General features: G+C 42.0%; 1 protein-coding gene across 1 annotated transcript in view; it reads right to left on the bottom strand.

Annotated features, from left to right (window-relative positions):
* The window catches only part of ADAMTS20 (ADAM metallopeptidase with thrombospondin type 1 motif 20), a 170,740-nt gene extending 143,895 nt beyond the window's left edge, over positions 1-26,845 (bottom strand). Inside the window, exons 1-2 of the mRNA XM_077807769.1 lie at positions 26,755-26,845; positions 25,419-25,765 (exon numbers count right to left, since the gene is read on the bottom strand). Coding sequence (XP_077663895.1) covers positions 25,419-25,765; positions 26,755-26,845 — 438 coding nt within the window. The remainder of the gene's footprint in view (positions 1-25,418; positions 25,766-26,754) is intronic.
* Between the last annotated feature and the right edge of the window lie 1,084 nt (positions 26,846-27,929).

Raw genomic sequence — 27,929 nt, 5'->3', positions numbered from 1 at the left:
TTAGAGCCTGAGAGCGTGTGGCCACCACCAGAGCTAGTGTCCAACCCACAGCATCCCTGCAGCACAGTCAGGGCCTGAGAGGAAGGCCTGGGACTTACAAGGAACAGACTGAACTGCCCTGACATTCCAGAGACACTGTTTGTGATGTTCCCTGCCACAGAGCGGGTTGATGTTTCCTTTAACCATTCTCATTTTTCCTTATTCTTTTTAAAATTAATTGTTGATTAAATAACTTGCATTTGCTTTAAATTGTATATAATGGTCAGTGGGTCAGAGAAGTGCCCAGTGCAGAGAGAGTACCCTCGAGTGGGAACACCCTAGCCCCTGTCCTAGGTCACCACAGCAGGGTTGGGGGTCGAGACCCCCAGGAATCCTGGGCCCAGCCTTGTTGGGGTTACGAGGACTCTGCCAGACAGGAAAGTGGAAGGGGAGTCCTCAAGGGCAGGGAGGCCACTGGGTAAAGGAAGTGGGAGCGAGTACTCAGATCCTTTCGCTTGCCCACTTCACCGGGGTAGTACAGAAGCCAGGAAAGTTCCTCACAACAGCGGGACTATTCCCGCTTACATATAGTCCATTGTGAGTTACGTGTTCTTTGATGGGCAATTCAAATTGAATAGTCCCTTCACAGTATGCTGGCCAGACTAGAAGTAAGCTGCCTTGTGAGTGTGACCACAGGAGCGAACACATTTGAAATACAGGTATATAATCAATATTCATAACTTCAGATACAAAAATGATACTTGCATACAAACAGGATAATCATTCAGCAAATCATAACTTTTCCATTGACACCTTACATAGCATACTTTGTACAAGATTTGTTGCAATTCTAGAATAGTGGTAGCAACAATGATCTACACATGGTCATATTTTTTAATCATATGAAGTGACATATACACTGCAATTAAACTGCCCCTTAGCCTGATCCCTGCGAGCCCAAGTCAGCCGGCACAGGTCAGCTGCAGGTTTTTAATTGGAGTGTAGACCCTACCCTATGTCACCACATGTAACTAGGCCTTGAATGTGATGTAAGTAAACACAGTTACATGAGTCCACTGTGTCTGTTTGACGCTTTCATATTATGCATGCTGTGTAAACAGCAAGAGACAAAACACCCCCCATAATTGATACATCCATTTCCCCACCACTGCCTCCTCTCATGCCTCACTCTGCAGAGGTAGGACTTTCTTGGTGTCAGATAGATCTAAATTCTTGGCAAGGCCTGGGCACACAAGCAGCCTTCAGGTCTCTGTGGCACAGCATACGCTCAGCTCAACTTTCCCACACTCATTACTTTTGTGCTGTGTGGTTTTTGAGGGAAGGGGGGGGGGGGCGCAAGCTCAGAAGCTGGGATTCCCGGCAACCAGAAGTTCTACAGCCTGTCAGAGACAGCCTTGAGTGGATATGACCTTCTGGTCCAAAAGTCCTAGGGGCAGAGAGAGGGAGGTCCTGTCACTCAGACTTAAGGAAGAAAGCTTTTGTTAAGATTTATATTATTTCATTATTTGAATTACCAATACAGTCAACCCTAAGAATGGGGTAAGATTGACTTTATGCAGTGTGTACACTTTTTATTTATACATTAATTCATTCTGTGGCCCCCTTCTCTTTACACTCTACACCTTATCTCTGGGCAGGGAAGACAAAAATCATTATAAAAATCAACATTTTAAATTTAAACCAGATTTTTTATTTACATGTTGCTACTATTTTTCTTTCTTTCCATTTTATAGTTTCAAATTACCAGAGTGGATAATTTGTACTTGTTTCTTTAATTAGTTTTCCAGTTGAGAATAGAATTTAAGATTTTACATAGAAATGTTTTCTACTAAGAAGTTTCACACTTAAAATGCTTGTCTATACCAAAAAGATAAGCCCAGTCATGTGCCTCCTTAATATCTTACAATGAGAACACAAACTCAAACACAGAATTCAGTTAATAAGCAAACAGCTTGTGATAGGTTTTAGAGTAGCAGCCGTGTTAGTCTGTATTCGCAAAAAGAAAAGGAGTACTAGTGGAACCTTAGAGACTAACCAATTTATTTGAGCATAAGCATCGAAAGCTTATGCTCAAATAAACTGGTTAGTCTCTAAGGTAGCTTGTGATATATTTGTAACCAACATCTTGCAATATATTGAACTGCCAAAAGTCAAGAAAACTGAAAGGCCTGGACCAGGCTATATTCCTCCATCAGAGTTTGCTTTTTGAAATCAATAGGAAGTGTGTTCTTAAGTCACTTAAACAATTTTGAAAATTCCATTCTTAGGTGCATATTATATATATGCAAAAAGAAAGGGAGTACTTGTGGCACCTTAGAGACTGTAGCTCACGAAAGCTTATGCTCAGATAAATTTGTTAGTCTCTAAGGTGCCACAAGTACTCCTTTTTGCGAATACAGACTAACACGGCTGCTACTCTGAAACCTGTTATATATATGGGCTCCCCTGAGGAACCTAATATTAGGCTTATATTTTTAAAAATTTTGGCTTGTGTATAGCAAAGTTCACAATAACTTTAATGTATTTAAAATCAAAATAACATTCCATTGTTAACACTGAAGCTATTTTGTTTTGAATTAGCAGATTTTATCAATAATAAAAATACATAAAAATGTTTAGCTCCTGATGCGGCAAACACTTATGTATATGCTTAACTTTTGGTTTAAGTAGTCTCACTGACTTCAGTGGAACAAGTGGTGTGGGTAATGTTATACAACTAACGTAAAATTTTTGTATCATCAGGGCCTTCATTTTCAATATTAAGGATTTTGTCTGCCAGTTTTGTAAATTTCAAATAAGATACCTTACCCCTAGTGGAGTTTAAAAACAAACCAACAAACAGCAACATTTATCATCATTTAGGTCATTATATATATCAATTTATAGTTACAATAGCACGTGTTTTCAAATCAGTTTTACAAATCCTCAGTCTAATTTAAATCAATTATTTTGTTTAAAAAAATCGAGTGATTTAAATAAATAATTTAACTTGCCTAGATTTAAAACATTCCATCCTGTCTCTGAGTGATCTTCTCTGTAAACGTTACTTTAGCTATCAGCTTTATGCTGTAGACTCACAAACCTTTCTCTCTGCTCCAGATCTGTCTTCCTCTATTCATAAGAAAACCTCAGCTTGTCTTTCTGACATTTCAATATGATGACCAGCTCTCAACTAAAATTTAACATGGGCAAAACTGATCTCTCCACCAAAGACCTCACTTCTACTGTCTCTATTATCAAAGTGGACAACACCACAATCCTCCAAGTTGCTCAGACCCATAATCTCATTTCATCTTCATCTTTGATTTGGCCTTCTCTTTTGACCCACACATCCAGACAACAACTAAATCTTGCTGCTTCTTGCCACACAATACATTCAAGATCGACCTTGATGCCCACTACCGTGACTACCTGAATTCCATTCTTCTTGTCTGCTTTTTTCCCATAAACACCTTCATGCTTTCTCCAATACAACATATCTAATATATGGGAAAAACTCTCAGTCAAAATCCATAAAGTCACCATTTTATCCTTCGTTCAATCTCTCCTTAAAACTCTACTCTGCTGTAACACACACAGAAAACTACCAACTGGTAAAGGATAGAAAGGAGACAAGTAGTGACTACTACCACTGGTAGGTTAAGAATTGTATCTACAGTTAATCTGTGATGAAATATCCAATTTTTGTTGTTACCTACCCCATCTTCACTCCCCTCTCAGCTGCCTATATGTTTGTCTAATTCACCTGTTATGTCTTTTCTTTTAGACTGCAACATCTTTGGGACAGTGACTGTCATTTACTATATGTTTATATAGTGCCTATTACAAAGGGACCTGGACGTGGCTGAGGCCTATAAGATCTACTATAACATAAATATTAAATAATAATATTTGGAACAAAATTGGAATGGTCCCTGCTCAGGGAGCTTTTTAAGATACATCTCACAAACCATCATGGCCAGAATACTTGCAATTATACCATTGGAAAGTTAGAAATTTCTGCTTTGTATATTTGCTCTGAATATCAGACCATTTCATCACTTCATTCCCATTACCAAATTGCCTCTATTCCCCGTTTAATTTCTAACCAAATTTAATCACTGTTGTCTTGAAAACAGTTAGTACAAATGATGTACACCACTTGAAAAGATTAGAATCTGAATTTTTAACTGCAGGGGAATATGGAACTATGGACTATTACAATTATGCCATAATCGAAATGTGGAGAGGAAGCACACCAGGAATCAGAATGATCAATATTTTTATTACCAAATGTTAATTATGTAAATTACAAAGTTCTCTAGTTAAATAAAACAAAGTTCATATTTGAGTGGCCAGTGTGGTTACATCTCTTTGATACATTTGAGTTTGATTTCATAAAATAGTTCCTTTTTCTACATTCAAAAGATGTTTCAATGACCCAAATAAGTTAAAATTGAAAGAATGTTGGATGTCATCTGCTATTTTTCCCTTTGACAGATATTTTCTCCATTTAATAGGACTCTTATATTTCCCATTAAATCTGGAAAATAAACCATAGGTGACATAAGCAACAGCATGGATTGAAATTACCTCTAACCTTTGCTGGGAAAGTAATCTGCAGTATAAAAGTCTTGTGAAATAATTAAAGTTAACATTCAACAACATAGCAAACATACTGAAAAATGTATTTTAGTAAAGGCTGTGACAATCGTGAGTTAAGGCCCAGTATTTTGTAATGTGCCAGAACTTGTGGTCTGAGGAGAAAGGAAGACAAGGCTTTAAGAAAGAGAGAAGTATGTTAGTTGCAGGAATTTCGAAAAGACAGTAATTGTGACCCCTATTACATATGAAGAAGCAAACACCACTACCTGTCTAGATGTCTTGCCAAAAGGATTACTCAAGAAAAAAAAAAAAAAAAAAGAGGGATATGAGCCCAGGAGGAGTCCCAAAGTGAAAATTTCACCAATAAGGTAATCCATATAATAGAACCTCTCCAGAGTCCAGGTTAAACAAAACCTCAATATCATGCATGAGAATCACAAAAGAGAATGGGCAAGAATAAAAACACTCTTCTAGTTTAACAGAAAGAACCTGCATTTGTCATTTAATGCCCAAGCAGATCCCAGAATATCCAAATGTCAATGAAAGAAATTCATAGTGTGCTGTTTACATAGCAAAGTCAAAATCCCAGCTTTAGGGGACAGAAAAGCAGATGTGTGCATAGTGTCAAGTTAATGGGTGGGAAGTTAATCTCTCAAACTCAGGTCTTAGGCTACATCTACACTACGTGGTAGGAGTTTGATTTCAAGCTCATATACATGAAGCCCTCACCAAGCTAGTGTGAGTAAGGCAAATATAAGATTTTAGTGTAGCAGTGTTGCACGGGCAGCGCAGCAGAGCTTAGCCATGCAGAGTACAAACCCACCTGAACCCTGTAGGTATGTACTCGGCACAGCTAAGCTGTGCTTCTGCAGCTGCAGCCAATGGTACCACAGGCACGCTATTTATATTTGTGCTAGCTCTCATCAAACTAGCACCAGTAAGTAGATGCAAGCTGGGAATCACACCCTAGCTCATAGTGGAGACGTAACCTAAGAAAGCTTGACAAGAGTTATTGGAGTGGAAAAAAGTCTCGGATTTGAAGCCACCAGTACAGTTCAAATCCCTAACTAAGACAGAAGTCTGGGTTTCGTTAGTTGCAAGTGGGGACATTATTTAGACCAGCAGTTCTCAAACAGGGGTCTGAGGCCCAGTGGGGGGCTGTGAGCAGGTTTCAGCGGGTCCTCCAAGCCGGGCTTGCATTATACTCATTGAGGCCCAGGGCAGAAAGCCAAAGCCATGCTGCCCTGTGCCCCACCAACCAGGGCTAAGCAGCTTAGCTTCACATGGCCCCCTGTGGCGTGCGGCCCCGTGCAGTTGCCCTCCTTCCTAATGTAGGCCCTGGCAGTTGTTGTGGCACAGCTGGGCTGTGGGGTTTTTATAGCATGTTGGGGGGGGGGTCTCAGAACGAAAAAGGTTGAGAACCCCTGATTTAGACTGTTAGGTTCTTATACTTGTCAGTCCATCTAAAGAGAATTTGATCATAGGCTTTAACACTGTAGCCAGTCTTGCAATCCTTTATTCATGAAAGTAATCCTTACTCTGTACGTAGCCCATTAATTCCAGTGGAACTACTCATATGAGTAAGGATTATTCACATAAAGCAGAAAAGCTGCAAGCTCCAGCCCTTATCAAACGGGATAACCAATCAATAGTACAGTGTCACCAAAATGAAATGAGGTAGCACCAACAACATGAAACATAAAGCATGCTGTAATGCGGGGTGGAAAAGGAGGTTCTTGTAACACCCCTTGCACTTTTTCAATACATTAAAATATTGAATGAAAAAGAAACATTTACAGTTAAGCAATTCAAATAAGTATCCTAAAATTAACTAGCACAGCAGTTCTCAAACTGTGGGTCAGGACCCCAAAGTGAGTTGCAACCCCATTTTAATGGTGTCACCAGGACTGGTGTTAGACTTGCTGAGGCCAAGGCCCGAGCCTCACCACCTGGAGCCAAAGCTGAAGCCTGAGGGCTTCAGCCCTGGGCAGCGGGCTTCAGGCTTTGGCTTCAACTCTGGGCACCAGGGATTAAGTTACAGCCCCCCGCCTGGTGCTGCAATCCTTGGGCTTTGGTTTTGCGCGTGCGCACACACACACACACACCCACCCACCCCCACCGGAGGCTGCAGGGCTCAGGCTTCGGTCACCCCTCCTGGGGTCATGTAGTAATTTTTGTTCTGAGAAGGGGGCCATGGTCCAATGAAGTCTGAAAACCTTTTGAAGGTTTTCTCTCCCCCCACCCCACTCTCCTGCTGGTAACAGCTCATCTTAAGTGATCACTCTCCTTACAATGTATATTTTTTCATGGTCTGTGTGTATATATAAAATCTCCTCACTGTACTTTCCACTTTATGCATCCGATGAAGTGAGCTGTAGCTCACGAAAGCTTATGCTCAAATAAATTGGTTAGTCTCTAAGGTGCCACAAGTACTCCTTTTCTTTTATTAAAAGTAAATGGGCCATTGTACAGCATCACGATACAGAGACTCGGCTGATGGCCCTCTCACACCTGTAAATGTGCTACATGCAAGAAAGCTTGTCCCATTAGTGTGAATTCTGGAAGAAGGAAATAAATATATCTGACATGAAAATTCTTCATCTCTTTGCTGTTTGGAGTCTCACAGGGTTGGAACTAGAAAACAAAAGCAGAGATCCCCACAGTCAACCTGGGTAAGCCTTAAAAGACATTCAGTGCCGATAGATTACTACAACTCAGTCACCTTTTGAAAGTACAGGCTATAACTCATGTGTATACAAGTTTCTTGCTTTAATCTATAAATAACTCATTTCTTTTTGCTAGTTAATAAATCCTTAGTTTGCTTTTGGATTGGCTCATAGTATTATGTCAGTCCCACATGACATTCTGATAAATAAGCTGAAGAAATGTGGGCTTGACAGAACCACCACTAAGTGGATACAAAATAGGTTAAACAACTGCAAACAAACTATAGTTAGTAATAGTAGTAACTATTAATGGAATTATGTCAGATTGTGGGAGGTCTCAACTGGGGTTCCACAGGCATCTGCTCTGGGTCCGGTGTTGTTTACCATCTTTATTAATGACATGATAAGTATAGAAAGCATACTGATCAAGTTTGCAGTTGACAGAAAGCTGTGGGAGTTACCAATACTTTGGAGGATAGAGCTAAAATTCAGAGGGATCTTGATAAACTGGAGAACTGGGCTATAAACAACAAAATGAAATTCAACAAAGACAAAGCATAGCACCTACCAAGGACAAATGTTAGGTGCTACACTTCGGAAGAAAAATTAAATGCACAAATATAGAATGGGGGGGAACTGGCTTGGCAGCACTGCTTAGAAGGATCTCAGTTGGAGTCAGCAATGCAATGCTGTTGCAAAAAAAGCAAATGCAATTTTAGGTTGCATTAACAGAGGTATAGCATGCAAGTCCCGGGAGGTGATAGCACCGCTCTACTCGGTGCTGATTAGGCCTCAGCTTGAGTACTGTGTCCAGTTTTGGTCACCAATGTATAGACAGGAAGTTGAGAAACTGAAATGATCCAGGAGCAAGTGACAGAGATGATCAAAGGGATGGAATAAAAGCCATATGAGCAAAGGCTGAAGGAACTGGGTATGTTTAGTTTGGAAAAAAGGAGATTAAAGGGGGATATGATAGCGGTCTTCAGATACTTGAAAGGCTGCCACAAAAATGATGGAGAAAAGTTGTTCTCTTTTGCCACAGAAGGTAGGACAAGAGGCAATGGATTCAACCTACAGCACAGCAGATTTAGATTAAATCTCAAGAAAAACTTCCTAACTGTAAAAACAGTAGGACAATGGAACAGACTGCCTCTGGAGGTTGTCCAAGTTTCTTCACTGGAGATTTTCAAAAGGACGCTGGACAGCCATCTGTTTTGGATGGTTTAGACACAACGAATCCTGCCTCTTAGAGGAAGTTAGACTAGATGACTGATGCTGTCCCTTCTAACCCTATGATTATCTTTGGTGTGAAATCTGAGGTACAAAATGAACTGGGGTAACTGACTAGTCTCTTGAGACTGGAAGCAACCTGAATTTTTTGTGGTCTTTATTGTACATAACTATTTATCAGTAAGTCCAACTTGCCTGGGTGACAGTATAGACTGGCATGCCAAGGGGACTGCCTGTGACTCCATGGTAAGATTGTTACTGTGCTTCAGAAGTTCACATTTGTTACTGGGTTGGTGGAGTCTAAATTATAGAACAAACAACCATCTGGGGACATCTGTCCTGCTTTTCCAACTGTCTGCCCTAAGGTTGGCACTCGTGGTCATGAACAACTCCATACAGCGTGATCATGAGTATGAAAATTTATTTTAGACTTCAGTGGAACATTCTGCTTTGCAAAAAAACCAAGAGACTTTTAGTTCATTTCCCAAAACTGGCAACATTTGTCAAAATGCTTGAATCAGAATGTTATATCAGATAAATGGCAAACTCAGTAATCCATAAAAACATCATATCATCCTGACGTGCAAAAACTTTGCAGTAAAGTTTACAATAGATTAAATATGAAATTCCAGTGCATTGCCAGACAGTGAGATTCCTGTAGGAGACATAAATGTTACAAGAGATATGATGTAATTGTAGATAATGGACTAGCCCAAAGAAAAACACAGCATTTTCCAAGCACAGTAAATGAAAAAGAATTGCGGAAAATCAATGAAACCCAAGTCACTTAGCAGATATACGCAGACAAGTTGCCAAATACATGTTGAAATAGAAGTTCAAGCCTTTTCCAAGAGTTGAAGATGGAATTTGCCTGACTCACATTCTGCAGATACATGTCAAATCATATAAGCAGAAATCTGTCTAAAACACTTCCATAAAGAAGTAAAAGCATATCAAAAGTAGATAGATCTCATAAGCAGATCTCATAATAGAAAAAGATTACAAAATCAAAGTCATCTTCTCTAACACATACCTCTGTGATTCTCATAGACTTTAAGGTCAGAAGGGACCATCATGATCATCTAGTCTGACCTCCTGCACATTGCAGGCCACAGAACCTCACCCATCCACTAGACTAGAGTGAATTAAACAAAAAAAATCAGCATCGGACAAACAACCCATTCCATGGATCAAAGATGTTCTGCATGAGTTAGGCAGTTGTCTGTATTAGATCAAAAGAAAAATACATTTAGGTTATATGGATGAACAATTCTGTCTACTATATGGAGTCTGTTTGAATAGTTTAAAATTTCATTAGGCTTCACTAACATACTTGCTACCCTACAAGAGTAATGGAAGAAATTAAGAAAACCTTACAGAATTTATTGATGAGATATATGAATACACATGTTACAACCTGGTGTTTAATAGCACCTTTGAACAACACATGGACAAGTATAGCAGCAGAGGCTACAGAAACATGAAATTAACCTTAGTTTCCAAATTGAAAAGGGTTCAGAAAAGAGCTACAAGGATAGGAGTTTGGGAAGACACACCTTGGACTTAAGAAGCTGAATGTATTTAGTTTATCCAAGAGAAGATTAAGAGGTGACCTGATTGTAACCCACAAATGTCTACATAGAGTAGAGATTTCTGACAGTAGATAGCTCTTTAATCTAGCAGAAAAAACCATAACAAGATCCAGGGGCTGAAAGCTGAAGCTAAATAAATTGAGATTAGAAATAAGGCACAAGTCTTTAACAGGGAAGGCAATTAGCCATTGGAACAACTTACCTAAGGACATGGCAATATAGGTGGCAGGTATAAGAGGCCAGGGAAGACTAAGCCTCCCCAAACAGCTGACCTGACACCTTTGGAGCACTCCCACCGAAAAGGTGGGCACCCCAGCTGTGGCCCTGTCAGCGCTCCACCCGGCTCCCGCTCATCCTCTTCCCTCGAGGCTCCACCTCTTCCCATCTCCGCTCCACCCATGTGGGGGCCTCACAGGATGGGGTGAAGGAACAGGAAGCTTTATGCTAGGAGGGACCAATCAGCAGCTGGCTGCTAGTCAACTGATTCTTCTGAGTCAGTGGGTGTAACCTCTGCTTGCAAGATATCAGCTGCAGTTTCCCTATATAGCCTTGCAGCATGGTGGTGCAAAGAATAAGGCTCATGCTTGGCAACCCTACAGGCCTGACTTCAGGACGCATGGTGCCTGACAAATGATGAGTACCCTTTTAGATTCTTTATAATTATTAACAACAACACTCTGCCATTATCATTAGTAATTTGCACTGGCAGGAAGGCCCTGGTGGTAGAAAGTTAATAGCTTGACTTGGAGGAATACAGAAAAAGGGAAAGACAGCTTAGGCACAGACATTCAGTGATCCAATGAGAGGCGATCCAGCTGGAAGGTTCCAATTTTGCAGTTTTTATCTTGAGGCAAATGGGGGTGGTGGGTGGGAGTAAGTAGTAAGGCTGGAGAGACAGGAAGGCAAGAAAAGCAGAATCCTCAAATTTAGAAAATCTCCACATGGCTACTGTTGTGAAGAATATGGATGTTGCTCTCAAAAGAGGTAACGGACTGTCCCACATCATAGAGCTGTTTCACAGCAAAACATCCTTGCATCCAGCAAAGAAAAAATTTGTGCTGCTTCTACCTGCTTTCAAAAGTGAACGGGCCTACCAAAATGGACTCTGAATAGGCAAATTAATTCCGCCTAAGAACAATGCACAAGATAAAGCAGACAGTTTCGTGTACTTCTAACAACATGTGGAGAATGTTAAAATCAAAAGATAGTACTAAGTCCCTAAACCGATATTCATCAAGAGCTCAAATTGCCAAAACAATCTAATGGGGATATCAGGAGAACTGATGGAAGCCATCCATTTTGACTGTTAAAAATGAACTGGACAAAATACTAAAATTATACTACAAGGAACAATCTTTCATTTGCAAGATGGACTGGATGATCTAACATGTCCAACTTTTGTGAATCTTCATTATGAGATATTAATGCTATATCTTTGGAAAGCGGACTTGTACTGAATTGACTAGTCTCTCAGGTACTGTAACTGTAATTGCTGCAGAAAGCTCCCACTCAACTGGTGAAATACATTGGAAACATGTCCAAATGTTCCAATCTTACCAAAAGTACCATAACGCGTACAAAAGAATGACAAACATATCCTAACAGGAATGCCTGTTATGAAGTTGTGGAATTCAGAAATTACAACTTAATATGCGATTTGCATCTTGTGTTGACAGAAAGTTGTGATATTTAGTTTATGAGGGAAAACAATATACATGTGTGTTACATGGGAAGATGTACTGTACACTATAGCACATTTTCATTGTAAATTGAGATTATAAGACTTTATAGGACAGGGGAGCTTGTCTTGTTATTTGTTCTTAAAACCCAGTGAAATAAATAAAAGCTAAGAATCTATATTTCTACCCCTCTGTCACTCTAATTTGGAACTGCCTATGCCCAGGTTAGTTCAACTCTGAGAAACAGGAAAAAGTTTGCTACATATGTTTCTGTCCCTTGTTACTAGAGATGGCAGAAAATTTTTGAATTTCAAGACTGATGAAATTTTGAATTTTAAAACTCAAACAATATGCTTCAACAAATTTTTCACTCATTTTTTCCCTTTTTTGATCAACTATAAACCTGTTCAAACTGTTTCAAAATTTCAATTAAATATTGAAATTTGAAAAAAGGGGTGTTTTTTTTTTCCAAAATTTCCCCTCTCCACTTTTTGACCAGCTCTATTTGTTACTACCTCAGAATGAGCCACACACAAATATGACAATATTCAGAAGTCTAGTAAGGACCACTTAACACACAAAGATAAAAAGTTACTTGGTCACATTATGCAACAGGTGATCATTATTCCCATTAATGCATAAACGGTTTTAAAGTTCTATATCCAAGATATTGTGCGCGCTTGGAAATGTGAATATGATTGGACAGGAGAGGAAAATTTAATTCAACTGCTGATTAAACACTGATTTAACTTAGTTTAAACAGCATTAAGCTTTCCTTAAATATGACCATTAAACCACTTAAACAGATAATCTCATCTACAAGTCCAATTGTCTGAACAAAGTTGTTTATATATTATGGCAACTAAATCGAAGCGGAAAACTCAAGTCTCAGCTCATATGAATTATCACAAAGATCAATATTGCTGAGCATTACAAATCACATGAATAAACACCTTCCACATTAAATAGAAATAAGGCATGGGAAATTCACAGTAATATATACCAAAACCTGAATAACCTATAAAAACTCTTTAAAATATTTAAGGAAACTGCATATTTTTCAGTCTAACCAAAATAGCATACAGTAAGTCATTTTCCTAATACTCATGCTATTCTGAACAATTTCTTTATTTTAATTGGGATTTCAGCATTATTATTTATTAATTACTATGTTTCTCAGCACTTCCCAATGGAATGGTAAAGACTACTAAATACTACATAAAAACAAAAAAAATAAACTTGTTTAACATAAGACTTCAATTTAATTTTGAAACAAACTGAATCTGCCAAATATCTCTGTAGAGCAATTGACTAGACTCTATCAATGATTGCCTCAAACCCAATTACATACCAAGGAGTCAAATTCCCCCCATATTTACACAAGCTTAAATCTTACTGAGTTAACTGGGAGTTGCACATGCCTGAAACGGACAAACTCCTTTTGAAATAACATATAATTAAATGAAACAATATATAAACAGAACCATGCAAATTAGGAGGCCCTTATAAGTTGGTGTATCAAGAGACAAAGAATAAACAATATAATCAAAGATGTTAACACTTCACAATACAATGTTTAAGTTTGAGTTAACTCAATGTATATTAAGTTTTAAGCTAATTGATGAGGTAGTGATCAACATGCTAATGTTTAACACTTGGGTTCTACACCATACAGATATAAAGCCACAAAGACTATCAACAAAGGGATGCTAGTTATACAAAGGATCTATTTACACTTCAAATACAGCCAACTCAGACAACCTAGTTACAACACTGTTGCAATTAGCAGTGTAGATGATAACCATGTTGCACAAGCTTGCTAAAGCTTGGGATATGAAACAGTTCACATAAACTTTTACATGTCTGAAGTTTTAACACATCTACAATATAAATAGCAACCACATTGTAACTAGGTTGGAAGTCAAAAGCACTGTAATCAGGTTTTGTAAATTGGTTGCATTTGCAATATAAATGGGCTCAAAAATATACCAACAACACACAGAGAGAGAGATTGATCTTGCATACATTTTGCTGCATCATATCATACAAACTTGCAAAGAAAAGGACAGGATAGGCCTCTGAGGAAGCTATCAGCTTGGAAGCAGAGATGAAAGGTCTTATTAGCACATAAGGTTTTTATATAGCTTAACTCAGTAGTTTTCAACCTTTTTTCATTTGTGGACACCTAAAAAAATTTTAATGGAGGTGCGGACCTTTTTGGAAATCTTAGACATAGTCTAAGTTTAGTTTCACCCTAGGGGTCCGCAAACAACAGGGTGAAAACCACTGGCTTAACTCATATTTTGTATTTAAATGCAGAGCCTAGCTAATGAGTTCTACAGTGGTATTAGCCTAGTTATTTCAATATTTTGTATGGACTTACCTTTCATTATTTTGATTTTTTATTTATTTTCAATTCCATGCCAAATAAAATTTGTTCTGTTTAAGATATCTGGAATGGTGACAGATAACGGTTTGCTTGTAAACAAGCACTGTTTGATACAAGATGAACAAAACTCTCTTAAGATCTTAAGGAAGGCTGAGACAGAAGAGAAATAACTACTGGAACAGTCTGTGAAAAGTGAGGAAACCCAGGGTCTCTTCCACAAAATGGTTCTGAAAGGAAGTTGGGATAGGCCAGCAAAGACACAAGGAAAGTTTAAACACCTGAAGAAGAGTGATAGGCATGGTTAATGACCCATATAGCACTTCGGTGAGTACACACATATAATCACCTTCTTCCCCAAACTTTCCAAAGTACAGAATGGGACACAACTGCCCAACTCAAACCAGAGCAAGAAATTATCGAAGTAGTAAGCCTGACAGCAAATCAGCTAGTTCTTTTGCTATTCAGTGGCATTTACAAGCAAATGGAGATCAGTTTCCATTTTCAGTCTTAGTTCAGATGCACTTGTGTGTCAAATATAACAAGATACACACCATGAGATTATTTTTCTCTCCCACATCAGGAGGTGGTGCTGCTTCATGTGGAATGAGCCATAAACCCAAAAGAAACCTTATAAAAATCACTGATACACATTCTGATCCATTTCAACACATTAATTTAATGTGGATAAATGTAAAGTAATGCACATTGGAAAAAATAACCCCAACTATACTACAATATGATAGGGGCTAATTTAGCTACAACTAATCCGGAGAAAGATCTTGGAGTCATCATGGATAGTTCTCCGAAGACGTCCACACAGTGTGCAGCAGCAGTCAAAAAAGCAAACGAGATGTTAGGAATCATTAAAAAAGGGATGGAGAATAAGACTGAGAGTATCTTATTGCCCTTATATAAATCCATGGTGCGCCCCCATCTTGAATACTGCGTACAGATGTGGTCCCCTCCTCTAAAAAAAGATATACTGGCATTAGAAAAAGTTCAGAAAAGGGCAACTAAATTTATTAGGGGTTTGGAACAGGTCCCATATGAGGAGAGATTAAAGAGGCTAGGACTTTTCAGCTTGGAAAAGAGGAGACTAAGGGGGGAATATGACAGAGGTATATCAAATCATGAGTGGTGTGGAGAAAGTGAATAAGGAAAAGTTATTTATTTGTTCCCATAATATAAGAACTGGGGACCACCAAATGAAATTAATGGGTAGCAGGTTTAAAACAAATAAAAAGAAGTTCTTCTTCACTCAGCACACAGTCAACCTATGGAACTCTGAGCCTGAGGAGGTTGTGAAGACTAGGACTATAACACGGTTTAAAAGAGAACTGGATAAATTCATGGAGGTTAAGTTCATTAATGGCTATTAGACAGGATGGGTAAGGAATGGTGTCCCTAGCCTCTGTTTGTCAGATGGTGGAGGTGGATGGCAGGAGAAAGATCACTTGATCATTACCTGTTAGGTTCACTGCCTCTGGGGCACCTGGCATCGGCCACTGTCGGTAGACAGGATACTGGGCTGGATGGACCTTTGGTCTGACCCAGTATGGCCAGTCTTATGTTCTTATGTTTTGGTGGAATTTATACCCCGACTTTTGTCCTTCAAAAATATTTAATAAACTGTCACCAACTCAAATATCCCAAATACTGTTTAACAAGAACTTCCTGGATCTGTGTGGAGGCACTTCACACTCTCACTAGAGGAAGAAGAATACAGAAACACAGCCCTATCCTGATGGCTAACAGTTGGAGAGCTTTCTCCTGTTTATCGTGTATGGGACTATTAGGAGAGTTAGTGAGAAGAACTGGATTCTAAAGTTTTATTATGCTGATCACAACCAGTTTTCTATCTCCAGTTTGTGAGACTCATAGGGTATGATTAAGTATCTCTCCCCCCCCCCCCCCCCAGTATCTGGTAGAGATTGTGTCATGGAGCACAAATTGGTCGTGGTTCAAAACTAATAAAATTGAGATGATGACGATGATAAGCTTGGCAAAGTAACCAGAAGATATGACAAAGATTATATTGATCCCTTTGCTAGGGATGAGAGATAGGACGCATATCCACTCCGTGCCACTCCAGTACATAATTCTGAGGTCCTGGTAGCTTTTCAGTTGTTTTTAGATGATCAAACAGCAGTGGTGACTAGGACTGCTTTTTTCAATATACAGTGAGTCAGGAGATTGTGACCTCTTCTCACAGTTACAGACCTTGCTACCATAATCCAGTCTGCTGCAATACACTTTACATAAGGCTACATCTGAAATCAATTGGAAGCTAAAGTGAGTCAAGTATGTGTTATAGACTGCTTAATAAGCGGCTCTCTCCCCAAGAGCACATGAGACCAACCTTCTATGATCTCCATTGGCTACTAGTTGGTTTGCAGGTGAAACTTAACGTGTTAGTTTAGTCCTATAAGCCTGAAAAGGTTTGGGACCTGCCTGTATGAGAGCCAGCATCTCTCCTGTGTGAAAATACTGCAGTTGAGATCACCTGTAGCACTCAGGCTGAAATCCCTTTGGTTTGTAAGAGCAGGTCTGCAGACAGGTCATTTTCTGTGAGGGAACCTCAGATGTAGAATTCACTCTCCCACACATACCTCATGGTTTGAAATAATAATAGCTGCCAGAATTTACTGACCTTTGTGGCATGCTTAAAAGACTATCTATTTGCATATGTGTCCAGGGAGAGCAGAAGGTGTGTGGAGTTTGGGGAAAACTGAAGTGTGGAAGTTTTGTTTCCTGCTGACTGGCTGATGAGGTTTGCTGCTGTTCTGCTCTTCTTGTTTTTATTATGAACTGTTTATACAATGATTTGTCAATGCACTCAGAGCCTGGGATAGGTATCCAAATCCAAATAAATACGTATATCATGTAAGTGTCACAATACAATATAAGATGTATGTGGAAATCCCTCTGTGTACTTTCAGAGGGGTCACATACAGAGGTGAAAGCTCAACAATACATAGTCAAGGTTGTGGTTGCATAAAATTGGTGAAAGACAGTGACAGTAGAATTCATAGGATCTCTGCAGAGAATATGTCCATGTTTGTCCTAGAGAGTTTGGAGTGTGACATTCCCCTCAATCAGAAAAGAGAGAATTTTCAAGAGCAATTTGCAACTATGGTATCTACTTTATGATAAGGAGTCCACAACTTTACTTTCTAAAATGTTAGCTTATATCCATGAGGGTGAAACAAGAATTAGATGCAACCCACCTATTATCAAGTACAATTTTGTCCTAAGAATTCATTGTACTAAGAATTTAGAGATATTTTTGTATAAGATAGGTATATTTTGATGGGGAAAATAACTAATTTGGACAGGAGTCCTCTTCAAAGAAATCAGGTTCAGATATATCCATATTACATGAAGCATTTGGGGACACATGAGGTTTGTCTTAAATAACTGGGATAACAGAAGCCTAGCTTCTCTGAACTGAGTCGTTGGAAGTGAGACCTATGTTATTTAAGAAGATATAGGACAGGAGTGGGCACTATTTTAGCTTTGACTAGCAAGACTGAGGTGGCTTTAACAATAAATCTTTTTCTTGTTTGTGATGGAGAAGAGATAGTTCAAGCCTTTGGTGCCCAGAATGCAGGTGAGCTATCAAAGACAACTCTGGGAGAAAAAGAGGAGAAAGTCATGCCTCTAAGGCAGGGGTGGGCAAACTATGTCCCGCAGGCTGGATCCGGCCCGTCAGGGCTTCGGATCCGGCCCGCAGGATTGCCCCTTGTGGTGCCGCAGGTCCCTGGGGGGTGCAGAGGGCTCCACGCGTTGCCCTTGCCTCCAGGCATTGCACCCCGCAGCTCCCATTGGCTGGAAACAGGGAACCACGGCCAATGGGAGCTTCGGGGGAGGTACTTGGAGGCGCAGCAAGGACAGCGCGCAGAGCCCTGTGCCACCCACTTCCCCAGGGGCCATACAGAGACGTGGTGCCAGCCACTTCCCAAAGTGGCGCGGCGTGAGGCCAGGGCAGGCATGCAGGGAGCCTGCCCTGGCTCCTGTGCGAGCTGCTGCCACCCTGGAGCTGCTTTAGGTAAGTGGTGCCAGGCTGGAGCCCAAAACCCTCCTGCACCCTGCCCCCCCAACTCCCTGCCCTAAGCCCCCTGCTGCACCCTGAACACCCCCTACACTCCAACCCCCTGCCTTGAGCCCCCTGCTGCACCCTACACCCCAACTCCCTCCTCTGAGCCCCCTGCAGCACCCCGCACCTCTCCTGAACCCCAACCCCCTGCCCTGAGCTCCCTCCCGCAGTCCACACCCCTCCTGCACCCCTGCGCTGAGCCCCTCCTGCACTCCACACCCCTCCTGCACCCAACCCCCTTCCCAGAGCCCCCTCATACACCCTGTACCCCTCCTCTGCCCCAATCCCTTGCCCTGAGCCCATTCCTGCACACTGCACCTCCTCCCACACCCTGCACTCCCTCCCGCACCCCACACCCTAGCCCCAGCCCTGCATACAATTTCCCCACCCAGATGTGGCCCTCGGCCCAAAAAGTTTGCCCACCCCTGCTCTAAGGGCATGTCTCACTTTAGAGTCACAGGTTCATATGAGTTGTTGGTTCTTCAACTGTTAATGGTTGCTCTTCCTTGATTTCAGTTGAGGCAGATACCTTTGATCACTCAGAAGCCACCATACACAATGACTGAGTTTTGCCATGAGAGGCAGAGAGATCCTGTTAGACATGCTCACATGATATGGTCATAAAGAGCACTAAATAATTTTTCTATTCTTCTATTTCACACATTTAAATGTCCCCTTAGGTAGAATGCCTGACTAGACTGGGGCGGAGGGAAAGCCTAACAAAAGATTGTGAAGCAAACCTGAGAGCTTAAACAGGCAAAGTGAGACTGAGGAGCCTTGAGACAACTGTGTTGTCAATAAAATAGTCTCTTAGTTACAAATGGCTGTTCAAGTGTGACATATGCAAAACCCATTTAGTTAGAGATTGGCCTTGTCTACAAGAATGGACAGTGAGGGAAAGTTAACAGGAAGCAGGCCAGAGTATGTGAGTAGTAGTGTCAGTGAGAAATCATGCTGAAGAAAGGAAAAGCGAGAGCACAAAAGACAAAACCATGAGAATCAGGGAGAAAGTAGCAGAGAAAAAAATCAACTGAAAAATCCAAGTGAAAAAATAAAGCATTCAACTCCCAGTTCTCTCTCATTGCACTGAGTGTCTGGAGAGTTTGAACAGATTCCTGTCCTGTCTTTTTTGCTTACATATAAACATAACAATACTTAAGTTTTACTCAGTGAGTAAATTCCTGTCTCTTATGCCAATTTGTGTTGGTGAGGGATGACAATACTAGTAGTACTTAAGTATTTCCATGACATATTATGGAGATTTAGGGTTACAGCTTCATCTACCAGAATAGAGGATTCCTAATGAACTCAGAATGTTTAAGTGTTTGTCAGCAGCAATTAAATTTGTCCAAAGAGTGATTGTTTGTCAATTGTTGACAGTTGGTAACATTTTTCCTATCTTTTCCCCATCTGATTGTAAGCGGAGTCAGGATGAGCTCCACCCTGACATCTGGTGGTGAGTTGTGGCAAGTTGTGGAAAAGAACATCAGGGGCTGATTTCATTTGCATATGCACACCCACCCCCCCAGCATGAGCCCATAGCTGCCCAAATGGTCACTTTGGCTGCTGTGGGATCCCCAGTTTCTCTGTTATTGGGGCAGGAAAAATAAATTGTTATTATCCTGATTATGTGAATCAAGGACAGTGGAACTGTACTTGGCCTTTTGTTATGATGGAGGGACTTGCCATCAACTACGTAGCACTCGCTAGCCAAGGGACATGGGTCCCAAAACTCAGTGAATTGTGAGAGGCTGGGGACAGGTATTAGTATCTGGTGGTATAGCCCCCTGGTAAGAGCCTTGTATGCTAATTGCACTTTCTCCTCTCTCTACTGTGGAATATCAGAGCTAATTTTGATTCTATTAGCAGTCTAGTTACACGCTGCTGAGCTGAATTCGCTTTGGGCCTATGGTGCACCAGCACTGAGGCTCCGCTACTAAAAGCTGAAATCACAAAAGAGCTAAACTTACTAAGAGCTGAAATCACTGAGTGTAGTGTTGAGTACTGGGGAGCCTGAAGATATATTGCGGAGCAGTTTGCGAGACAGCTGGAGCGGCTCATGGGACGGCTGGCAGAGCAGAGCGGCTGGTGGAGCGGAGTAGTTTGTGGGATGGCTGGAGCAGCTCATGGGGGTAGCTGGCAGAGCGGAGCAATTTGTGGGATGGCTGGGAGGGTGGAGCAGAGCTCCATGGAGAGGTGGGCAATCGGCTTTGGATCACGTAAGGTGCCTCTTAACCCCCACTCCCTCCCCATCTCCACCCAGGTCAGGAGGTAAAACTCTGCAGATAAACTTTCGAACTCTGGGGCTGCACTGACCAGGGACAGAGACTTCTGGATTGTTGGACTTTTGGGACTTTGGGTGACTTTGCGGGACTCAAGAACCAAAGGGAAAGGACACACCCCAATTTGCTTGGGGTGGGTTTTTTTGCTCATAGGTTGTGTTATGAATCCTGTTGGTGGTGTTTCCCCAACATAATGCCACATTGTTTCTCTCTGTTATTAAAAGGCTTTTGCTACACTCAGACTCTGTGCTTGCGAGAGGGGAAGTATTGCCTCTTGGAGGCGCTCAGCAGGGGTGGTATATATTTGTCCCAGGTCACTGGGTGGGGGCTCGAGCCGGTTTTGCATTGTGTTATTGGAAGGAACCCCGAGATACTGAACCCGGCCCTTGTTGCTGCCAACTCTGATGGGTAGAAGGGTTACATGATATAATACTGATGCTCATGTACGTTATATGCTTAACTGAGCTTCTGCACACTGATCTCTTCTTCAGAGTTAGGAAGTAACTATTAGTTAAAATTAAATGTTACCTAAAAGGAAAATTTAGCATCCAGTGACAAGCACTGTAAAAGTTTTCTTTGAAAACCCAATTTATTCCAACTCACTAGTACTGTTGTACTTTAACTACATTAAAGAGGGAAAAAACAAATACCAGTGGGCTGTTATCTGTATAATGTAATTCCAGATGAGTCTAACCACTGGCATATGTTAGTACCGGTTTCTGACGGCCATCCAATTTTTAACCAAATATAATTAAAAATAACACTTCAGTAAAACAAATTCCAGGACTGTTTACTTTTCTTGAAAAGAAGCTACTACACTCCTACTTAGTAGCAGACACAATTGTTTTCAGAATCCCCAGAAAGGTGATCCACCCACCCCCTATTAAAACAAAACAAACAAAACCTCTTGCACTGAGTAAGTTCTGGAGATCAACGCTTGGGCCCAAATTCTCCCCCCTCTCCCAAAATCAGAATAGCCACGTTTAGTGTGGAGAAGAGGGGCGTTACCAGAAGGGTCTGAAAAAAATTCTCTGCTTAAGCGACAGAGGTGACAATTAAGTTACTCTGAAGACTATTACACACCTGACACTGCTTTAGTCCTTACCACTTCTGTTTTTCTGTGCTTCATGTAACAGAAGATCCAGTGGCTTTATGTTCAGCAGAGTTTGGGTGTGGCAGAGACAAGCTGGGATCTGTACTACATACAAGGACTGCACCTGCAAAAAGGCTCCACGTATCCCTACACATACTCCCTTCCCACACACACAACCCCACAATAGAACCATGCTGGATTTGGAGTCCTCTGCAGCAATGAAAGAAGGGGATAACATTTGGCAAAAGATTGGCCAACCCATCCTTCCAGCTGCGGAAAATGGTTTATGTCTCGCTAGAGTCCAACAACATATCCCTGTGTCTGTCTCAAGAACAACACAATTCTCCTCAAGGGGCTGAGCCTACTGTTTCTACAGCATTAAATAGTTTAATTTTTTTTTTAATTCTCACTTTTTCTTTAGATAGGAGCTACCTTGAATTGAAGACTCACTCCAGTCATGATTATTAAATAACGGTGTCATCTACTATATTGAAATATTCTTTTCAATAGTATTTCCCTGTATTTCTCAATCAACTTGTAAAATTAAATGAATTTTTACCTCTTTTGTTTTTTCCTGTCTGGATAATGTTTGAGAGGCCACTTTGGTCCACATGCAGCCAGTGACATCCACAGGAGACCTTGTTTCCCACTCTTATAGGAAGCTAAAATTGACTAATGCAGTAAAAGTAAAAACAAAAACAAAGAAATAGAACTTACGAAAATAAAGTTTGAAATTTTAGAAATGACTCAAAAGATGTAAATTGTCTGCTTGCAAGTGATCAGAAGTCCAACTGTGAGCCCACTTAACCTCCTGCCTTTGACTGCATCCCCAACTTTCCTAATTATAGATTCTCTCCTGCAATTATTACAAGCTCCCTAATAACCTCTTAACCTCCCCCTGCCATTTACATCCCTGAACCTAGTGAAAGTTCTGCCATGTAACACATCAAAAGTGCACACAATTTGTCAACAGCCTTTAAGCAACATTCCCTGGGTACTGTGCAACCATATATGCTCTTGGGAGCAGCTTACACTGAGGTCAGAAAGAGCAGCAGAAGCTTGAGAGGGTGACTGGAGTCAGGGATGCAAACAGGAAGAGGGTAGGAACTTAGGAGGCAGTACTGAAGGTTGTGGATGAAGTCAGGGAAGTGGAGAAAGATGCCAAAGAGATTAAGTGGGTATTGAGACCTGGTTTACCAACTAAACTTCTGATCACTCTCAGGTACATTGTATACATCTTCAGAGCAATTTTTTAAAAAAATTTTAATTTTCCTGTAGCATTTTTAAGTCCTGTTTTTTCCCCTTAACGTTTACAGCATTGGTCCATAGCAGTTCCCCTGAAGCATATGAAACTGGAGAACATAACTGTCATCACTTGGCTCAAAACAGCCTTTCAAACTTCACTCACTTCTGATTTCTTGGGAATTGCAATGAGAGAAATCCTCCCGCACCCTTCACTTCCACATGCCAGGCTCAAGTAACTGGGTTTAACATGGAGAAAATGGGTCCCACTAAGAGACAGGATTTGTCCCAATATAATTACAATAAAGGGTTATAAAATAACTAAGGGCTAAATTCTACTATCCTTACTCACAGTAGTACTTTCTCCATGATTAGTCCCATTTAAAACTATACATGACAAAGACTGGCTGTTGACTATACAACACAAATAAACTAAAAAACTGAGAAAAATATTTTTCACTAACTTCTTTCAGTTCCAATAAGCTTACATATTATTTATAAATACAATAGATACAAATATTTCAGATAGTTGTGCCTTTCAGGTTAGTGATGTCCCTTCAAGTAGTGAAAAACTGCTTTACATGGGATGGGAGTTCCTAGATAATGAAAACTGTAAAAGGAGAAAGATCTATTTGCTGCAGCTTATTATACCAATTTAATCTGAGCACCTTTCAATAAAACATTAAACATGATGAACTTCCCATCCTCTCCCAAGAGGGAGAATTGTACGTGCAATATAGTGTTTTGTTTTGGTGGAGTTGTTTTTTCATTTTTTATGATGTACATCAGTATTTATTAGGGATGCTTCAAAAGCAAGATTGGATATGCACATGAAAACATCTGATCTGGACCGTTTACTTTTTCAGCTCAAATAGTCAATGTTTTAGGGCTAGACCAAGTCTGCAGGCTCAGGTCTGAGTATACAGTAGCACATAGTTACACCATCCCAAAAGGAGCACATGGAAGGAATTGAGCAAAGACACCCCTCTGAAGTATAGTTTCCTCTGGGGCTCCCCTTTTAACACTGTCACAGAAGGGAGTATGCTATTTGTCAGCCTTCTGTAAATTGCTGCATAATCCCCCCACTCACATCCAGCTAGCTCTGCTCTATTTTCTGCATCTTCCTTGCTCAAGTGCTCGTAGGGAAGAGTATAGTATATGCAGCCCTTGTGCCCCCAATGCCCAGACCTAAAAGCCTTACTCCTTTTACTTGCATGCATGGCAGCACGGGACTAGGCCTGTACACAATCTAGTCCTAAATTAACATAGCAGCAATTACACAATCATATTTTTAAAGGGAAATGTTTTATAACATTGTGCTTGGATGGCAGGTCTATTGAACATAACAGCCCTCACTCTACGGCCTAGTCTACACTTGGAAATTAGGTTGGTGTAACATCACTCAGAGGTGTAAAAAAATCCAGACCCCATAACACCTCAGTTAAACCGCCTCTCGAGGAGGTGGAATACCTATGCTGATGGGATAATCCCTCTCGTCAGCACAGGTAGCGTCTTCACTGAAGAGCAGCACGCCGCTGTAGTGTTTTAAATGTAGATAAGCCCTATATCTTACTCCTTTACCACATCTGCAATATGTTCTAAGTGGGTTTTTTTGTTTTGTTTTGGTTTAACTAAAACAAAAATATACTCTGTGTCAATACGTACTACTTGATATTAAAAAGCTCTGAGATACAATTTTATCATTACAAGTTTAGAATGCTTGATTTATAAAATACCAAATATTAGACAGGATAACTTAAATAACTGCTTTATAATGTCATCCTCGTTTTAATATAAAGCAGTATTATCACAGTGAAAAAACAAGAAATTGACAAAAGTGGCAAAAGAAGAAGCCAGTGTACATCTTCAAAGAGTGTTGGGTAGTTTGTGATTTGTAAATAAAGAGGAAAAGGCCAGTTCTCATATTTTGTAGCCCAGGGTGGGAGTCAGAAGAGTAAATAAAACAAATCTACTTAGCTTTATGGCTCTCATGAGCTCAGTATATACATGGCCTAATTCTGTTCTCACTGAAGTCAACAGAAGGTTTTTTTATTTACTTCAATGCAGAAGATTTGGATGATTGTGGCACAGGGAACACTGGGAGCTTCTCTTCTTCATCTTCTTGTCCTACAGCATTTGTGGAAGCAGAGGAAGAAATAGCCAAAGAAAGGCTAGTGCCTGTACTATCCCAGGACACCACATCACTAGTCCTGACTTCTTACCCATCTGTACATATATAATGTTTAATGCTGATTTGCAGCATCACTTAATCAAAACACTGGTTTATTGTATTTCTGAGGCAGAGTTTTTTCTGTGTTAAAGTGCCATACCAAACAATCCTATAATATGCCAGTAGCAGATCTTATGAAAATGGCATGCGTATAGCTCACCAAAAAAGAATCATCAATACAACACAGTGCCAACACCTACACTTACTCCTGGCATGACCAGCTACCTCGAATAATGCTTGAGAATTTCAGACTGAGCTCTGCTGCAAAGGAGCCTCTTTCAAACAGGGAAAGAAATGAATGAAGGAGAATAGGAAGCAATAACCAGCATGCTTACCAGGCCACCACAGAGGCTGAAGACAGCCGTATGTGTCTCCTGTGCATTGACATGCCCCCGGTAGAAGCAGTGGCGCAAGTCAGAGGAGGGCTGCTCCTGTGGGGACCCCACATGCATCACTTTATAATGAGCAGCAATGAATCCTGCATCAGTGCTCAAGTTCAGTTGGAAGAGCTGCCCATAAGCATTGAGCTGGTAATGTGTCCTGAAAGCAGCAGGCTCCCCTGGTGCCTCCAAGCTCCTTTTCCTCCTCCTGAAGTGATGTGTGTGAGGGAAAACGTCTCCAAATTCATTCACTCGGGTAGGTGTGACTATCTCGTAGGAAGAGAGTTCCTTCACTAAGGTCTCTGCAACAGGAAGAAAGAGAGCCATCCTTACCAAATAGTGTGGAAATAAGCCATACTTTTATCCAAAATTTGCCCACTAACATGCAGCTGCCTTACTTGAGGAGACATGGGTCAGGAAGGAGACTTTGGGTCTCCAAAGGAATCCCTCCTGTGTCTCCTCTGCAGGAGACATACATTATCAGTGCATACACACTCCCCAAACACTCGTACATACTGTAGGTACCAGCTCCCACTGCTGTACACAGGACCAGCCTCCTACACCCCCACACACTGTGTGCCCCCCCCCGACCCCCAGCATGCTTAGCAGGAGGCTGAAGACTGCCCTGTGTGCCTCCTTTCCATTGACATGCCCATGGTAAAAAGCAGAGGCTCAAGTCAGTGCCATTCACATACAGTATGTGTGTGTGTGGGGGGGGGTAATGCACCACACTCAGCCTGCCTCCCACAACCCAACTCACAGACCCTATGCCACACAGTCCCTACTGACCCACCCCGCCAACCTAGGCTCCACAGCCTCCCCACAGATGCCCCCCACTGACACGAGGTACTACACGTTCACTCCCACTCTGTTTTGCGCCCCACACATTCAGGGCACACACAACCCCTCTCTCTTTTTCACCCCCCCCCATTCCAGTTACACACACCGCACAAACACACACGAATATGCGCTCCACACTCACACGCGTGGCCCCCCACACACGCACCGCGACCCGGGCACGTGCTGAACACACCCCCCCCCACACACACACACACCCCTCCCTCCTTCCCTGCACTTACAAACGGGGGGTGAAACCCCGGCCCCCCTGACATCAGCGGCACCGTTCCCAGCGCCCTCCAGGGAGCCGGGATTTCCCTCCGCGTGCGCCCCGCCACCACCACCCGGGCGCCGCGTTCCTCGAAAGCGCCGCGCCGCGGTGTCACCTCCAGCTGCCCGGGGACGCCCCGCCGCTCGGGGCCGAGCCCAGCCTTCTTTGTTGCCGCCTGTTTACCTTGCGAGGGGTGAAACCGGACTTCCCAGGACTTGGTGATGAGAAGGGAGAGCGGGCACAGCAGACCCGCTAGCCACTTCGCAACCCGCATGGCTCGCTCCGGGGGCGCCCCGCCGCGGAGCTCCCCCGCCCCCGCCCCCCGCGCCGCCGCTGCTCCAGCAGCAGCGCCCGCTTCAGCAGCCGCAGCCGCCACCCGGCTGGGCCGACCCCGCACGGCTCGGCTCTTTCATGTTCCTGGCGCCCACCCTTGTCCCCCGCGTTGTCTCTTCCTTTCCCGGCTTCCCCGCTACCCCTTCAGAACGCTGCCCGCTCCGCAGCCCCTTCCCGGCTCCCCCCCGCCTGCACTCTGGCATTCGCTCTCGGCTCGCTCTCTGCGCCGGGGTGGGCGAGGGCGGTTCTTCCCCTCCTCCCGCAGCCTGTGGGGAAGCGAGGAGCAGCATGCCAGCTTGACTCAGTCCATGGCCATCCCAGGACCCCCGATCAAAGAGACTGCCCGCCCCCTTGGGGCAGGGACCTGGCCAATGAGTGGAGCCGGCTCACTCCAGCCACTCCATCTCACACACACACACACACTCTCTCTCTCTCTTGCTGTCTGACACAATCAGGCACCGCAAAGTGTAATGAATAATAATAATCACTCCCAACTACAGAAACCTACACATAAGAAGAAAAGGAGGACTTGTGGCACCTTAGAGACTAACAAATTTATTTGAGCATAAGCTTTTGTGAGCTACAGTATATGGGGGGGGGGCAGTATGCACCACACTCAGCCTGCCTCCCACAACCCCCTCCGATGAAGTGAGCTGTAGGTCACGAAAGCTTATGCTCAAATAAATTTGTTAGTCTCTAAGGTGCCACAAGTACTCCTTTTCTTTTTGTGAATACAGACTAACACGGCTGCTACTCTGAAACTACACATAAGAGTTCATCTCAAAGTGCTTTCATGCCCTCGCCAACCAAAAACACACAATCCTCAGCCAAAACTTTTTGTGACTCTAGAGGTAAGCCCGGAAATATGTGTCAATAAGAAATGTACTCAGAGCCCATTGTCCTAGTCTACAAAACACAAACACTTGAAAAGCCTGGAAGTTCAACTGTTTATGCTCAAAGAAAAAGAAAAAAAGAGCTCCATTAAGCTTGGAAATACACAGCAAAATGATCACCTAAAAACCTTA

Source organism: Eretmochelys imbricata, chromosome 1, assembly GCF_965152235.1.
Source record: "Eretmochelys imbricata isolate rEreImb1 chromosome 1, rEreImb1.hap1, whole genome shotgun sequence".
In the NCBI taxonomy this organism is placed as follows: Eukaryota; Metazoa; Chordata; order Testudines; family Cheloniidae; genus Eretmochelys; species Eretmochelys imbricata.
The sequence above is the reverse complement of the archived record's forward strand: the minus strand, read 5'-3'. Positions and strand labels throughout refer to the sequence as shown.